Raw genomic sequence first — 15571 nt, forward strand, 5'->3', positions numbered from 1 at the left:
AACTAAAAACTGAAAACACTGTAGCAAATAAATAGGAAAACGCGTGTGATAAATTTGGCTGAAAGTACTGTAGCGCTGCTGAAATTACTGTAGCATATAAATACCAAAATTTTTTCCTGATTTTCTTTTCCACTCCTCACCGTACCCTAGCTAAAGCCTCTGCTGCGGAGAGTTCCACGCCCATCCGAGATTGATGAAGGAAGACCTACATCGGTCCGACGCCGGCGAAGAGCCCAGGTGACAAATCCATCTATCGGAAGACAACACCAGTCCGACGCCGGCGTCTTCTCTCCCTTCCAGAAACCGATTTCACCCTTTTCCCTCCGTCCCTCGAGCTCCGACCCATGGCACATCTCTTCCCATAAATATATGGGAATGTAAATTGTTCCGACCCGCAAGATTGTTGGTTTTATCTGCAAATGGATGTCATATTACCCAATACTGAAGGTGATTTCGTTCCCCTTTCCAATCGATTTTTAAAATTCCATAAATGTTGCTCGGTTTTTTTTTTTTTTTTTCCCAGTGATAATATCCATTGGTTTTGTCTTTTGCAGTGCCCACAATTTAATTGTTTCAGTTAACCATTGAAAGTGTTCAGAAGGCTGGCAATGGTTGATAAGAAAATGTAATGTTTCTTTCAGTCTCTCTGTTCCGTTTGACAATGTTTTTCTTTTAATTTTATTTTTGACATATAATCCCAAATATTCTCAACAAAGATGTTAGAATTGTGAATGCCCTCTCTTTATCTGATTTTCAATTGTGGTGTTCTTCATTCTGTGCTTCAAATGAAGAAGAGTTTTGTACTTTGATAAAAATGCACTTTCCAAGTAACAGGGCATTGCCCGACTTTTGTTGAGTGACTTTAGCATTTAAATATTTTTAAGACATTTATCATATGCAATTTCATGAATTATTATTTTTAATATTTTAATGACATTTATAAAATGCAAATGGCCTGATGTGGTTGTTCTTTGTTTAATACAGGAAAGATGTTTGAGGGGAAGGTGTTGGGAAATGATCTCGTTGAAGAAGAGAGGGAACTTTCTAAGTCTTCAACTAATAAGGTGCTTGGTTATATACTGAGACAGCTTCTCCCTTTTACTTTCTAAGGACTACAATGGAACTTTCTCTATATGTTTAAAAGATTTAAATGGTGTATACTGTTCTTGAAAAGGTGAAGTGATTTCTGTTTATAGTTGTCAAGCTTCTTAATTAGCTTTTCTGCCTACTTTCTAAACTGCAGCAAATTTAGATGTGTTGTACTCAGCGGTAGAAATTCCTACCAATGTCTTTCTGCCTTTGGTTGTAAGCTAATGAGTATAGCTTATTCTATATTAGTAATGATGCTAGTCATGTCTATAGAGAGAGAAATCAGCAAACCTTAGGTATTTTTTCTGTCATTTTGATTATTTATTACTTATTTAACTTTATTGTCTGCTATCTATAATTCTGTAAGTTTTCAGAACAAATGACTATAGAATGTACTTGGATTTTGCTGTGCAGATTACCATCTCTATCCTTTGTCAGCTTCATAGGGTTCTGGTTTTTCATATGCAATTTTATCCTGTCAAAGTTCAGCATTTTAGACATCAAAGATGTTTGTTGTCTCTGAAAGAGTTGCAAAGGTTCTGTTTAAATCTGTTTAAACCATACTATGGAGGTTTTATTTATTTAGAAATCTTTCATAAATCACCTTGCAAAGGTTTTTTTTATAAGAATTATAGTCTCCAAGCTGCTAATCCTTCTGGGGGATCATAGGTCTGTTCCAATTAATTCAGCTGCAAAATCTAACTGCTATGGGTTATGTTATAGAGACACATACACACACAAACACATACATGCAGATCTATACATACATACATACAATACACACGCACACATATCTGTTGTGTATGTATGTGCTTATGGTTTCCTTCACAGATATTTTTAACTTGCTTATATTTCTGCATCCTTACCATGGTATTGCTGATGCATCAGATTCACATGACAAATTCACTTGAGCATCTTTCTGTTCTCTTTGCAGGGGTTTGCTATCAATCTATTTGCTAGACGCCTTGTAACTTCTTGTCATGGCATTCCCTTGGGCTAAATAAGAGTGAAGTTTTTTATTGATTGAAGTTTTCTGCTGCTATCTGCAGTGTCTTTGCTTCAGCACTCTCCGGTTTTCGAAGAAAGTTGTTTAGCAAGAATGTTGATGACAAATATTTGTGGGCACAAGCTTTGACCGGTTTGCAAACTAGCATTAATAGCGAAATTAGAAATTTATATTCAACTGCAAGATTTACAGTTTTGAAAGAGCTCGAAGCAGTTCATACAAGTGTAAAGAAATTGTATCCCATGATCCAAGATGGTGTGGACTTTCAGAGGGACTAGATCTCCGTACAAACCAATATGATGGCTTTTTTCATGTAGTTTTAATTGGGCGTGATGCTTTGCTCTATAATGTTAGAGAGAGTAGTAGTGTCTTTGACCCAAAGCTAGGTTGCAAAGTAGTAGAAAGAGTACAATCTTAATTGTTTAGGGCTTGATGTACATTTTTTTGTATTTGATATTATTCTATTGATTCTTTTCTATTTGATATTATTATGCCTGAATGGCTTTTTTTTACATCAAGTTTCTTGATTAATGTCATTTATTTGGAATATTTTACAATCTATTTGAACACGTTGTGTATTTGTTTTTGCCTTTATATTATGCAAATTTATTTTAAAACTCATTGGAAATCTGTTTTGAGTGTGAACTTCATCTTTTCACACTAACGTATCAGAAAGAGTACAATGCGAGCACTGTAGTACGAAAGTGATAATTGGTCTTATTTCTACTTGTGAAAAATACATAGTCGATGCCAACAACAAAACACTTTTTGTGTGAATTTGGATAAACTATCAAGTGTCCTGCAAGTTTGTAAGATACAGATTTAACACTTCATCCTCATGATTCATAACAAAACAAATCCACGAACTCAAAAAACCATCAATTATGATCCCCACAAAAGTCAGTTATCGTCCGCACATATCGATCTTGTGATACGCATACGAACCTGTTTCATTTGAGGTTCGTCCAAGATTGAGTTTGTTTCTGCCATGGCATCATAATGACCTGTCTCACTACCAAATGATGTGCCCTCTGTAGATCCTGAACATTCAACATCATTGTTTATCTCATGTGTTCTAACGAAATTGTGAAGAACCATTGTAGCAACAATGACCAAGTTTTGAGTGTGCATCTTAAAAGGTGGCATATGTGTCAAAATTTGCCATTTCTTCTTCCAAACTCCAAAAGTTCGTTCTATGACCGAACGGAGTGATGAATGGAGATAATTAAACCTCTCCTCTGGACGATGCAACACTTCAGAAGGCCGAAATTCTCCAATGTGGTACCTCTCCCCCTTATATGGTGCAAGGAACCCTTTCCTCATAGGGTATCCTGAATCAACCAAATAATACTTCCCTGCAAATGAAAACGTTTATTACATGCGAATATTCACTACATTAATACATACTTTAATACTGTAATTAAACTGAATATTTACAAACCAGCTGGAGCTTTCGGAAAGTTGTAACTCTCATTATTGAGGCAGCTGTAAAAAATCCTCGTGTCATGCGCTGATCCTTCCCATCCAACACATGCAAATGTGAACTTCATGTCAAAGTCACATGCGCACATGCAATTTGTTGTGGTGATCCCCTTCCTGCCATAGTATGGGAGCTGGTCCTTAACATCAATGACCACGGGGACATGGACCCCATCAATTGCACCAATGCAACCCTAACCATTGTGTCAAAAATACCATGTAAAATAAAATATGTAAAAAGACCATAAAGATAATTTAACTTAAATCAAGTGAAGATACTAAATTCACAAAACACCTTAAAATGTGGCCAATATCGATCTGAATGTTGAATATGTTCTGGCACGTCCCGAAATGTACGATCATCAGGTTGGATAATGTCCCGTGCCATAACGGTGGCTAATAATGTAACTACCGTGCCCATGTGTCGATGCACTGTTTCACCCGAGTGCTGAAATCTTTCCTGCACCATTCTGTTACCCTGACCATGACCAAGTATCATCAATGTCATTGCCAGAGACTCTTCCACGCAAACACCTCTGGTACCGTAATATCCATACTGGCGCAGTGTATTACACAATTGTCTAAACACACAGCTTGACATTCTAAAATTTCTTCGACATTTCTTCTCATGTCCAGTTAAAATATATTGTACCCATTCTAAGCCAGTTTGTATATTCGTATGCAATGGTACTTTGGTCATATAGGTATTCACGTAAGCTAGACATGCACACCCGGCTAGATATGCTGCAAGTACAATGTCGTCACTCAGATCGAAGTCTGCGTCGCTGCATATGTTACCAACTTTAATTGCATGTACATTTATTCATGTCATACTATAATATGTAGCCTACAAAGAAGTTGTTAAAGTTTATTGAAACTCACTTGTGCTGGGAATCAGATGAGTCGTTTAGCAAATCCATCCTTTTTGTAAACCTTGAGACTGCTTTATAGATATTGAACAATGATCCAAAAGATATCAAGCTTACAATTCAGAGCCTTGAAATACGGATGATATCTAATGCTATACAACCAATAAAAAATAATAACCAGAAAATAGTCTAAGCAATAACAATAAAACATTCAAGGTAGACATCAATATATATACATATATATATATATATTTTTATATATATATTTAATGTATTAATAGTTTATTTGATCAACTAGGATATTTCACAGTGCTACCATATTTCAAATCTATGCCTTTAGTCACCTTAAATGCTGGCTCAAATTAGTCGTTTGTTAAATTAGTTAAAGCTTATTTTTTCCAGTGAAATAATTCAAGGACACAGTACGGTCAAGTATTTGTTACTATTTTGGATGCTAAAACATTTGGGATGCATTTAAACAGGTTCCACTGGCATTCTACAAAGCTAGCACCAGCACCACTTCATGCCACATCTAAGCAGTAAACTACTCATGCCACCACAAGCATCTGCCTTCAATCTTAAAAATATTACTTTCACAAAAACTACTCATGCCACAAGGCCATATCCAAACAAAGTTAGGCTCTTCCTCTCCTCTCCCAACAGCTTACTAGAAAACCACCATTTCAAACCATAGGTAGCTCCCAATGCCTAATATGCCTACTATGCCTAATCCACCTCATGTACAGAGGCTGTGTACACAAAGTACCCTACTCTATTTTATTTGGCCAACTGCTCCAATATCTAGGGAAGGCTATAGAACTTTTTCCTTTTTGAAAGGAAAATAAAAATAAATATTGAGAGAAAGATACAAGGGATCGGGTAGAGGTCTCCAAAAGAGAAAAGGTAGATAAAAGACAGCCCAAAAAAGAGAAAAACACAATGAACAAACAAACTACTAGATGACCAAAATAAAAACTAAGAACATATCAAAAAGAGGGGAAAACTTAGGCAAGCCTTATTCCTAAAAATTTATAAAAAAGAGAAGTTGATTGAGCACCTATAATAGCCAAGTAATCAGCCTACAAGTAACTGGTAGTTGATTGAGCACCTTCATTTTTTTTCTTTTTTCACATTGCATAAAACTCTAAAAGGCCCGGCACTTTCCTTTTCTATAGTGCCGGCTCAAAACATTCTCTATTTGGTTGCTTTGACAGTTAAGCAAATATTGGGTCCGTTTCCCTACACATAGAAGACCAAGAAATGTTAATCTCAAAAGCCACTCCACAAATTTCATGAAATAAATAATCTTTGATTTCAAAAAAAAAAAAATATGCAGGCAGCAATACAGAACCAGCAGTACAGAACCAGCAATGCAGGCAGCAATATGCAGGCATCTCAAAAATTATGCAGACCAACAGATCAAAATTATGTAGACCAATGTAGATCAAAATACATGAAGTGTAGGTAGAGCCAAAAGATAGTATTATAATCCTTTTGACTTCAAAACAAAATGGCTCATTTTCTCCATTAATTCCTAACTTGCATCTACCAAACTCAACCATCCATCACAAACTCCAGTTACCAGCAAGAGAAGGGCTAAATTCTAAAATATTAAATGCAAAATTCAGATAAAAGAAACATAGAACAAACATATATAAATATAGCTCAAACACATAGGAATGATGAGCATTGTCTTACATACACACTCATAACAAGCATTAGTTCCTACCAATAAAAAAGAAAGAAATATAATAGTGCAATAGGTACAACACTGAAAGTTTGATTACTACACCAAGCCTACACAACCTATCGAGACAATCTATTGTTCCTTCACGGAATATGATAATCAGGGTGCCTTTGGTACTCTTTTTCTAGCCACTTTAGCTGGATATCCTTGTTATCGGAAAGTGCTGCAAACATGTGTCTACCCGGCTCTTTTTCCATGAAGTAGATAGTGCTGAACAAATGAAGGTAATGACCCGAGTACACCCCGGGAAGACTCAACACCATGTCCAGAATTTCTTTAATCTGATCTGTTGCTGTGGGAGCAGATGGTGTACGGGCACTTACACTAGATCTTGCAACAATAACATTTGAGATACTCTTCAAAGAGTCCGACATCTCTTGCGCGGTTGAACGCTTTTTTTTTGGTTTCTTGGAAATTGGCTTGAAGATGTGGACACTGGTTGCTAGGCCTTTTCCCTTATTCACTGCTGGTCCTACCCTCGACGATGATGGACCTTCAACCTCCATTGCGTCATCATTCACAACGGGTTCACATTGGGGGTCAACAAATTCTATACTATTACCAGAGTCCCCAGACCCTTCGGTGGTTTCCGTTGGTATTGGACCACTTGTGCAGAATGCATTTCTCCCTGTTGCAGCCGTGCCTCCAAACATGATGTTCAGAAGCTCACGATTAGGCAAACCATTCTTTTTCAAGGTTTTTGCATCGGGACATGCCTACATGTGGACAACTAGTAGTTAGAACACAAGAATATAGTTTTAGACACTAAATTTTTTCACAATTATGTATTGATCAAAACTAACCGCAATTTTTCGATTCCACCACTCATCAGGTGCGTCAAACATCCCAGTTGCTGGATCATAACCTAACCCAGTCTCATTCTCCAAACACTTGTTATAAATCTTCCACCTTTTTCTCAAATGATCCCATTTGTTTTTAATCTGCAGCCAAGTCACTACTTTTTCAATCTCACCCAACTGCCGAATCACTTCACTAATCCCAATTTTGGACAAAAATCCAGTAGGCTTCCTTTGGCCTGCCATGACTTGAATAGCACAAAACCGACAAAAAGCCTCTAGTTCCTGAGGGTCTTTCCAGTCAGCTCTTTCATCATTACTACCACCTTCCATTGATTTCTTCTCTTTAACCATTTTTCCTACAACTCCCTTCTATACTCATGGAGGCATTTAAACAAACAATTTGGGTGCATTTTAGAATCAGTTAGGCAAAGTAACAGAAATGGTGTATCCAAATGCAAAGTAAACTCATATGAAAAATGCAAAGTAAACAATGGTATATCCAAATACAACAAAGGCACTAAGAGAAATGATGGTATTAGACAAAGGATCAATAAACCCACACTAGTGTCATGGAAAACATAACAGAAGATCAACAAAAAAAATCTTATTCCACCCTTATATGATTAGTAGGGAAAAAGTCTACAAACTGTTATTAAGAAGAATTTTACAAATTTTGAACTTTGATTTGACTATAATTAAGAAAATCAAATATATATTTCGTACTTATGATGCAATAATATGATAGAACCACACAGAGCAGTTGAATACAAAAACCACACACAAACGGGTAAACCCAAAAAACCACAAATTGATGAAGCTTCATACAACTACCTTCTATACTCATTGCGGCATTTAAACAAACACTTTGGGTGCATTCAGTTAGGCAAAGTAACAGAAATGGTGTATCCAAATGCAAAGTAAACTCATCTGAAAAATGCAAAGTAAACAATGGTATATCCAACAGAGGCACTAAGTGAGCGTTTTCGTGTTAGACAACGGATCAATAAACCCACACTAGTGTCATGGAAAACATAACAGAGAACACACAGAAGTTGAATACAAAAACCACACACAAACGGTTAAACCCAAAAAAAACACAAATTGATGAAGCTTCGAGTCCAACAACTTACCCGTGAATGCAGAGATGGGGAGTGGCAGCGACGATGACCGAAGCGGAGAGAAGGTGAGCTCGAGCGTTTGTTGAACAGAGGGGATCTTCTCTTTTGGTTCTGCCTACTGGGTTTGCAGTAATCAATTGCTGTGCTCTGTTTTGATATCTTGCTGGTTGGTGGGTAGGTGAACGACATTGAAGACGAATTGGATGGAGCATTGAAGGGGATTGAAGGCATTCTGCCACCGGTAGTTGAGAGAAAAAGCAGAAGCCGTGAGAATGGAAATAGCCGTTACAATGGACTGCGTACCGTTGATGCTCTGTTTTAACAGCTTCTGCTTGTGCACCGTTTTCCTCAGCATTTTGAGACATGAACAGTACACGCAAGAGGCAATGGGTTGATTGTTTCAGCTCTTGCATTGAAACGGTGCGTAGAGCTTTTTAAATGAAACGGTGCGTGTAGGAGGATAAGTGAAACGGTGCGTGTAGTAGGAGGAAACTTGCGTTTCAGCAACAGCCCAGACTTGCGTTTTTCTTCAGCTCGCGTGCGCGTGGGTCCCAGCAGAGCAAAACGTAAACGCGCAAAACGCCAGTTTCCTTGCTATCCAAACGCTCACTATATATATATATATATATATATGAAAGGAGATTATGGTTTCTTTCATATTTTTTTTTTTTATTATCAGGTATTTCATGCATATTATATATATATATATATATTATATATATATATATATATATATATATTTTTTTTTTTTTTAAAGTTTCTTTATACCCTTACCCAACACCCACCCACGTATGACCCTTTTTTACATGAAAAGACTGAAAATATCCTCTTTCTACTTCTTTCTTTCTGCTTTACTCCACAACTCTATCTTCTTTCTTCTTCTACATTTCTCTATTTTCCTCGATGCACACACATCTTCAAGGAACCCACTCCTCTCAAATTTCTCATCCAACCTCTTACCTGCCTATTGAAAAGTATTATGGGTTAATTTTTCTCGTTTCACCCAAAACCAACTCCACTCTCTCTATAACCCCAAAACCAATGTGGAATTGAAGTTAGATGGATACATGGAGCTACTCCTCGTCATCTTGACCCAACGGTGTTGGAAGATTCAAATCGAGAAGATAGAGTGATACTAGCGATGGTCCAAAGGAGGTTTTTGTCTATACCCATATTGTTGCTATGATTTTCTCCATATGCCTTTTCTATGTGTATTTTGTGGTTATAGAGTAGAGCTAAATTTGGGAGTTCATGATAAAGCTAAGGGTAATTTAGAGATAAAAAGAAAATTTTCTAACTATCATATTATTGTGTTCTCTGCTATTTGCAATTGCAGCTCAAAGGTTGCCACATCAAAACACAGGTTTCCATGTTTCCAAACCAACAACACGCTTTTTAAATTTTTTACCAAACACACCTTTTCAATTTTGAGCTGAATAAGGCACTTTTTAGGCTTATAAAGCCGAACCAAACGGGCACTTAAACATGGCAATTATTTCCTCGACACTTCTACTTGCCATCCTGTATACCATGTTCACACTCATTGCTCAAGCCACCGCCCAGTTCCTATACCATTCATGTTTTAACGTTCGGGGTAACTACACCACTAACAGTACCTACGAGGCAAACCTCAACCTTGTTCTCTCCAACATCTCCTCCAACACACAAGTTGAAAACGGCTTTTACCCTAATTCTATGGGCCAAGACCCTGACAAAGTTTATGCAATTGGTCTTTGTAGAAAAGACAAAAAGCAAGATGATTGTCTTGATTGCCTCAAGAACGCTTCGAGGGTTCTCCCACAACACTGCCCAAATCGGAAGGAGGCAATAGGATGGTACGATTATTGCATGATACGCTTCTCGGACCGCTCCATATTTGGCATCATGGAAATTAATCCCTCAATGTTCATGTGGAACACTGATAGCGTATCAGACCAAGATGGGTACAAAAGGCAGCTTCAGACACTGTTTGAAAGCATGAGAAGTGAAGCTGCATCAGGTGATTCTTTCAAGTTTGCGGCGAGAACCTCACTCGCCCCGGACTTGGGCAGATTATATGTCCTAGTTCAGTGCACTCCTGATTTGTCCGAGAAAAACTGCAGTGATTGTTTGACATCCGTTTACGGAAATATTCCACCAGTTGTTGGATCGCAAGGTGGGAGAACTTATGCACCCAGCTGTAATTATAGGTTTGAGACCTACTCTTTTTTCAACGTTGCTTATGCAGCATCACCGCCGCCGCCATTTTTGGCATCTTCTCCTCCTCCTCCGCCTCCACCAGTTCCTATAACAGGTATGATAATTGATAATTCTTGTGTAGGCTTTCTCTTACATTATCTCTAATTATTGCATCAGATCCAAAACTTCCTCCCTGAGATTTAAAAAAACAATATATATATTCGCCATATCCCTTTATTGAATATGAACTCATATCAATTTCATAAAGATTCTCATAAGAATTGTCATTTTGTGTAATGATATTATCTTTTTGCGGCAAATCAAATTATATGTTTCACAATACTCTCTCTCCTTTTTCGCTTCTTTATTTCCTATTTGTGTGGTGTATAGGACCAATCTACCGACTGATGAATAACTGAAATTCAACAATTACATTATTATTATTATTATTTGGCTTAAATATATTTGTCATGACGCTTTTGGTTTTTTCAGGAAAGGAGAGAAAGAAAACTCAAACTACCGTCGTTATTGTTGTTCCGTCTGTTATTGCTATGGTACTTACCATCATTATTTGCATCTTTCTAAGCGTGAGGAAGCCAAAAGATAATTTTGAAAGTAAGTTACAACTTATAATCAATTAGCAAGTGATAAAGCATTTATAGCAATGTTGCTGAACATGCGTACTTCTAAAAAGATTAATTTTTAATCAAACTTTCTATGGTAAGAAAGGTAAAGAAAAAAGCCCTGACACCCTTTGAATTTTTGAGTAGTTTCATAACACCTGGGGATGAAAGAAGTATTTGTAGGTTCAATTTTGAGTGAGAGAACCTAGGAGAGAGAATCAAACGAACTGGACCGCTTCATTCCTAGGCCCACTGGAGTCGAAGTTTGGGATTCTATCGTTGCCGCTGCATTCATGGTCCCGCCGGATCTGGTTTACTTTTCTCCCTTTCATGCAAGAGAGAGAAATCAAATTAAAACTATTTTTTTTCCCAACCATTGATTTCTGCAGATTCTTTGTCAAATTAGCAAGATTTAAAAAGATCCCTTTTGCAAGTTCCACAATTCAAAATTGTTTCAAACCATTGTTTTATGCTGACTTGTAATATATGTACTTTTTCAACCTTTTGGGAATTTTAAATCTGATGAACACCATTCACTGGGTTTTTTTAAAGTCCTTCCTCTCTTGGTTAAAACATCGGGCTAGAAAACTAGTTTGGTCCCATGGACTTTTGAGTTGTGAATTAAAATTTGGGAGAAAAAGAGTGGTTTACTGAGAAAGTGTATTTGGGGATGAATTGGAGACCATAATTCCTTGTGGGTTTCTTGATTCCATGGCTTGAAAAGAAAACAGAAAGAGAGAGACAAAGATAGAGACCTGAATAAGCTATGGAATTTGGGGTGTGATTTTGATGGATTCACCTAGTTTGCTTCTCTCTCTCTCTCCTAGCTAGGTTTCTCTCTCTAAACTAAATGAACCTGCATAGGAGACATATTTGCCATAATTTTTAAGTCTTCAAAGAAATGTGGCTATTTAAAGAAAGTACTTGAATCGTTTTTAATTTTTTTTAATTTTTTATTTTTATGGGAAGAACTTGAATCATTTGATTGTGTATAACTTGTTTTCTATTAATTTGAAGCTGTGGAAGGAATAAAAAGTGTGGATTCCTTGCAATTCGACTTCAGCACTATTAGAGCTGCCACAAACAATTTTTCTGATGCAACCAAACTTGGGAAAGGTGGATTTGGGATAGTTTACATGGTGGGAAAACAATATAATATGGACAGATTATCAATTTCTATCAAGCTGTGTTAAACCAATGTTCTAAATTCAATTAAAGTGGCTTGAATTCTTTAATTTACACATTATGCAAATAATTTCAGGGAAAGCTTTCAAATGGACAGCAGATAGCTGTGAAAAGATTGTCAAGAAACTCTCAACAAGGAGATTTGGAGTTTAAAAATGAGGTTCTATTGGTAGCGAAACTTCAACACCGGAATTTAGTTAGACTTCTTGGATTTTGCTTGGAAGGGAATGAGAGACTTCTTATATATGAATTTGTGCCTAACAGAAGCCTTGATTACTACATTTTTGGTATTTTCTTACATCAATTTATATTATTTGATCATAATAACTTTTTTTGAATTTCATGGCATATGGCTAAATAATATAATTTTATGAATATATAGATCCAATGAAGTGTGAAAATATCAATTGGGAAATTCGTTTTAAAATTATAAGAGGCATTGCTCGAGGACTTCTATATCTTCATGAGGATTCACGGCTTCGAATTATTCATCGTGATCTTAAAGCTAGCAATATTCTCTTAGATGCAGAAATGAATCCAAAAATTTCAGATTTTGGCATGGCGAGAATATTTGAACTAGATCAAACTGAAGGCAGTACAAATAGAATTGTGGGGACCTAGTAAGTATAAGAAGATGCTATAGTTGGTGGCAATTAATATTCATGCAAGCCTAATATAATTGATTTTAGTAGGTTGCTTTTTTAAGGGTAAAACCATATTGAAGCCATAACAAAGATGAAAATAAAAAATTTGAGCATAGTCATTGTTTTATTACCATTCAAATTGAAAATATATTTGTTAATATATAAATGCAGTGGATATATGGCACCAGAGTATGCAATGCTTGGACAGTTTTCAACAAAGTCAGATGTCTTTAGCTTCGGGGTGCTAATTTTGGAGGTTTTGAGTGGACAAAAGATTACTCATTTCCATGATGGAGAAAACCCAGAGTATCTTCTAAGCTATGTGAGTATGACTACAAAGTACAAAGTAGACATTTCTTTTTCTATATTTTAAAAAATTGATGAATTGGGAAGTACATCGTTGAACTTTTTCCTTAATTTGTATGTGGATAATGAACTACTTTGACAGGCATGGAAAAATTGGAGGGAGGAGACAACTTCAAATCTCATAGATCCCACATTGAGAGATAGTCCAATAACTGAAATGATGAGATGTATCAAAATTGGGCTACTATGTGTTCAAGAAAATGCAATTGACAGACCAAGTATGACTTCCGTTGTTCCCATGCTTAATGGCAATTTGGATCCTATTCCTACACCAAAACAACCTGCTAGTTTTATGCAGAGCAAAGTTGTATCATCCACATTAGTACAACATGACATTAGTTCCAGCATAACTAACAATGAGGCTTCAATAAGCGAATTATGTCCAAGATAATGCTTTGTGATTCGGGACGGGGTTACAATAAGCATATTGGTCTAGAAAAATTTCACTTAATGCAATTCATGTAAATTATTAAAGTATGTGTCAAATATTATATTATGAACTTCTTATGTATTGTCGTAACCTAAAATTAGAAGGATAATCTTGTTTAGAGAAAAACCTTTCAAACACCTCCTATATATTTTTGTTTGATGTGAATTTTGAAATTCTAATCTTTGGATTGCAAATTATTATTACTAGTTTGTAACCCCATGCATATACAAGGATACATTTAAAGATATACAATAAAATGCATAATTATTGTGAAAAACTTTTTTTATTTTTTACGATTCATTTATTCCAGAACTCTTTGGTTTTTGTACTTAATAACTCACTTATATGAATATTTATAATGTGATCCCATATTTGATTCTAAAATTAAGAAATAAAACTCTTTAAGAATAAATAATTTAGGACACATGAAGCAAAATTGAAACTCTAATTTAAGTTTCTCTCAGTTTCACCTATTATTATTATTATTATTATTATTATTATTATTATTATTATTATTATTATTATTATTATTATTATTATTATATATATAGATATCCTCTATGCTTGCAAAATTTAAAAAAGATTAAGAATTAATTGTTATGTATTAAATCAAATGTTGAACATTTATAGGTTTACATTTTACCAACATATAAATCTTATATTGTAAAATGTAGTAAATGTGTACAACATGTAAATCTTATATTCATTAAAAAAAATAGTACTAACATATGTAAATATGTAAATATTTGCAAAAATTATATAATATTGTACACATTTTGTTATACACATTTATTTAATCTATAATATAAATCTTACACTAATAGTAATACTACTATAATATAAAGTATAAACTAAAATATGTAAATATTAAATTACAAGAATGATATAAACTATTTTTTTTTCTCCTTTTTAAAAAAAAAAAAAATTGAATATGGACTTCTGTCAATTTCATTAAGATTCCCATAAGAATTGTCATTTTAGAGCAGCCAAAGGACTGGAGTAAAGTGAAGCAACAATGAATAGTTTTTTTTGTCCTTTCACACATGGTGTTTAGATAGTGTGTTTTAATAAAAGTAATTCATGTTTTTAGTTTATTAAAACAAATATGTGTGTAAAAGCAAAACACATGAAAGAGTTCTTACCCTTTTTCTAACTGTGAATTGTAGATTGAGAGACTATATGAACATATATAGTCCTCACTGCGTGTTAAAAGTTGTAGTTTAAGATTACAACCAATTTTGTGTGTTAAAAAACTTTTTCATGTGTTTATTTTTATACATTATAGACACTATAACAAAATGTACTTTCGTCACTAAAAATACAGATTTAGTGACGAAAAATGAATTTCGTCACTAATAGTGAAAAAAATTATAACATTTAGCGACGAAAAATAAATTTCGTCGCTATTGTGATCTAAAAAATGGGCGCCAGTGGAGGGAAATTTTGGCGCGAGTATAATTAATCTATAGCAACGAAGTATTTCGTCACTAAAAGTTAAAATTTTTAGTGACGAAATATTTCGTCACTGTAGGTATTGCTGTGGATAGTATTAGTGATGAAAATCCTTTCGTCGCTATAAGGAAGAATTAGCGAGGAAACTTATTCGTCACTAAAAATAATAATAGTTTTGCACTTATATATTTTTAGTGTGACAAAATCAAACTTCATCACTAAAAGTATGCTACAGCGACGAAATTTAAATTTCGTCGCTAAAAATCTTAACAAAAACTGGTTTCTTTAGTGACAAAAATAAAATTCGTCGCTAAAGGTTTAACAAATTCTGGGTCCTTTTGTGACGAAACAGAAATTTGTCACTAAAAGTATGCTACAACGATGAAATTTAAATTTCGTCGCTAAAAATATTAACAAAAAAATGGTTTCTTTAGTGACGAAAATAAAATTCGTCGCTAAAAGTGTAACAAATTCTGGGTCCTTCTGTGACGAAACAGAAATTCGTCACTAAAAGTATGCTACAGCGACGAAATTTAAATTTCGTCGCTAAAAATCTTAACAAAAAAATTGTTTCTTTAGTGACGA

The 15571-nt window shown here is 35.1% G+C and overlaps 3 protein-coding genes across 10 annotated transcripts; 2 read left to right on the forward strand and 1 right to left on the reverse strand.

Moving 5' to 3' along the window:
* Window positions 1–454: 454 nt before the first annotated feature.
* LOC115968908 (protein BPS1, chloroplastic-like) lies at window positions 455–2606 on the forward strand. Of its 3 annotated transcripts, XR_004086823.1 has the most exons (3): window positions 455–625; window positions 985–1064; window positions 2139–2606. XR_004086823.1 is itself a non-coding variant. In XM_031088448.1 (2 exons), the coding sequence occupies exons 1-2, from the start codon at window positions 1480–1482 to the stop codon at window positions 2371–2373; spliced, it is 381 nt and encodes a 126-aa protein (XP_030944308.1). In that variant the 5' UTR covers window positions 1371–1479; the 3' UTR covers window positions 2374–2606. The 3 variants fall into 3 exon arrangements, 1 of the variants encoding a protein (XP_030944308.1); XR_004086824.1 differs by lacking the exons at window positions 455–625; window positions 985–1064 and adding an exon at window positions 1371–1625 and having other exon boundaries at window positions 2024–2606; XM_031088448.1 differs by lacking the exons at window positions 455–625; window positions 985–1064 and adding an exon at window positions 1371–1625.
* A 183-nt stretch (window positions 2607–2789) lies between these two features.
* Window positions 2790–8714, reverse strand: LOC115969057 (L10-interacting MYB domain-containing protein-like). 5 transcript variants are annotated; one of them, XM_031088619.1, is made up of 6 exons: window positions 8121–8714; window positions 5552–5682; window positions 4457–4514; window positions 3870–4359; window positions 3537–3768; window positions 2790–3450 (listed from the first exon to the last, which is right to left on the reverse strand). In XM_031088619.1, the coding sequence occupies exons 3-6, from the start codon at window positions 4492–4494 to the stop codon at window positions 2996–2998; spliced, it is 1215 nt and encodes a 404-aa protein (XP_030944479.1). In that variant the 5' UTR covers window positions 4495–4514; window positions 5552–5682; window positions 8121–8714; the 3' UTR covers window positions 2790–2995. The 5 variants fall into 5 exon arrangements, with proteins under 5 accessions (XP_030944479.1, XP_030944478.1, XP_030944477.1 ...); XM_031088618.1 differs by having other exon boundaries at window positions 5501–5682; XM_031088617.1 differs by lacking the exon at window positions 5552–5682.
* A 198-nt stretch (window positions 8715–8912) lies between these two features.
* On the forward strand, window positions 8913–13728 carry LOC115967305 (putative receptor-like protein kinase At4g00960). Of its 2 annotated transcripts, none has more exons than XM_031086382.1 (8): window positions 8913–9263; window positions 9848–10401; window positions 10779–10901; window positions 11927–12048; window positions 12171–12381; window positions 12477–12714; window positions 12910–13060; window positions 13187–13728. In XM_031086382.1, the coding sequence occupies exons 1-8, from the start codon at window positions 9250–9252 to the stop codon at window positions 13493–13495; spliced, it is 1722 nt and encodes a 573-aa protein (XP_030942242.1). In that variant the 5' UTR covers window positions 8913–9249; the 3' UTR covers window positions 13496–13728. The 2 variants fall into 2 exon arrangements, with proteins under 2 accessions (XP_030942242.1, XP_030942241.1); XM_031086381.1 differs by having other exon boundaries at window positions 9445–10401; window positions 13187–13726.
* The last annotated feature ends 1843 nt before the right edge of the window (window positions 13729–15571 follow it).

This window comes from Quercus lobata, chromosome 11 (genome assembly GCF_001633185.2).
Source record: "Quercus lobata isolate SW786 chromosome 11, ValleyOak3.0 Primary Assembly, whole genome shotgun sequence".
NCBI lineage: Eukaryota > Viridiplantae > Streptophyta > Magnoliopsida > Fagales > Fagaceae > Quercus > Quercus lobata.

Bases quoted from the DNA above. Each gene is read 5' to 3' on its own strand.
- LOC115968908 (XM_031088448.1), top strand. From the start codon at position 1,480: ATGTACTTGGATTTTGCTGTGCAGATTACCATCTCTATCCTTTGTCAG. The intron at 1,626-2,138 runs GTTCTGTTTAAA...TGCTATCTGCAG, and splicing joins TCTCTGAAAGAGTTGCAAAG to TGTCTTTGCTTCAGCACTCT.
- LOC115969057 (XM_031088616.1), bottom strand. From the start codon at position 8,339: ATGCCTTCAATCCCCTTCAATGCTCCATCCAATTCGTCTTCAATGTCG. The intron at 7,360-8,120 runs GTAAGTTGTTGG...CCATGAGTATAG, and splicing joins CCCCATCTCTGCATTCACGG to AAGGGAGTTGTAGGAAAAAT. The intron at 6,907-6,993 runs GTTAGTTTTGAT...GTCCACATGTAG, and splicing joins GGTGGAATCGAAAAATTGCG to GCATGTCCCGATGCAAAAAC.
- LOC115967305 (XM_031086381.1), top strand. From the start codon at position 9,594: ATGGCAATTATTTCCTCGACACTTCTACTTGCCATCCTGTATACCATG. The intron at 10,402-10,778 runs GTATGATAATTG...TGGTTTTTTCAG, and splicing joins TCCACCAGTTCCTATAACAG to GAAAGGAGAGAAAGAAAACT. The intron at 12,382-12,476 runs GTATTTTCTTAC...ATGAATATATAG, and splicing joins CCTTGATTACTACATTTTTG to ATCCAATGAAGTGTGAAAAT.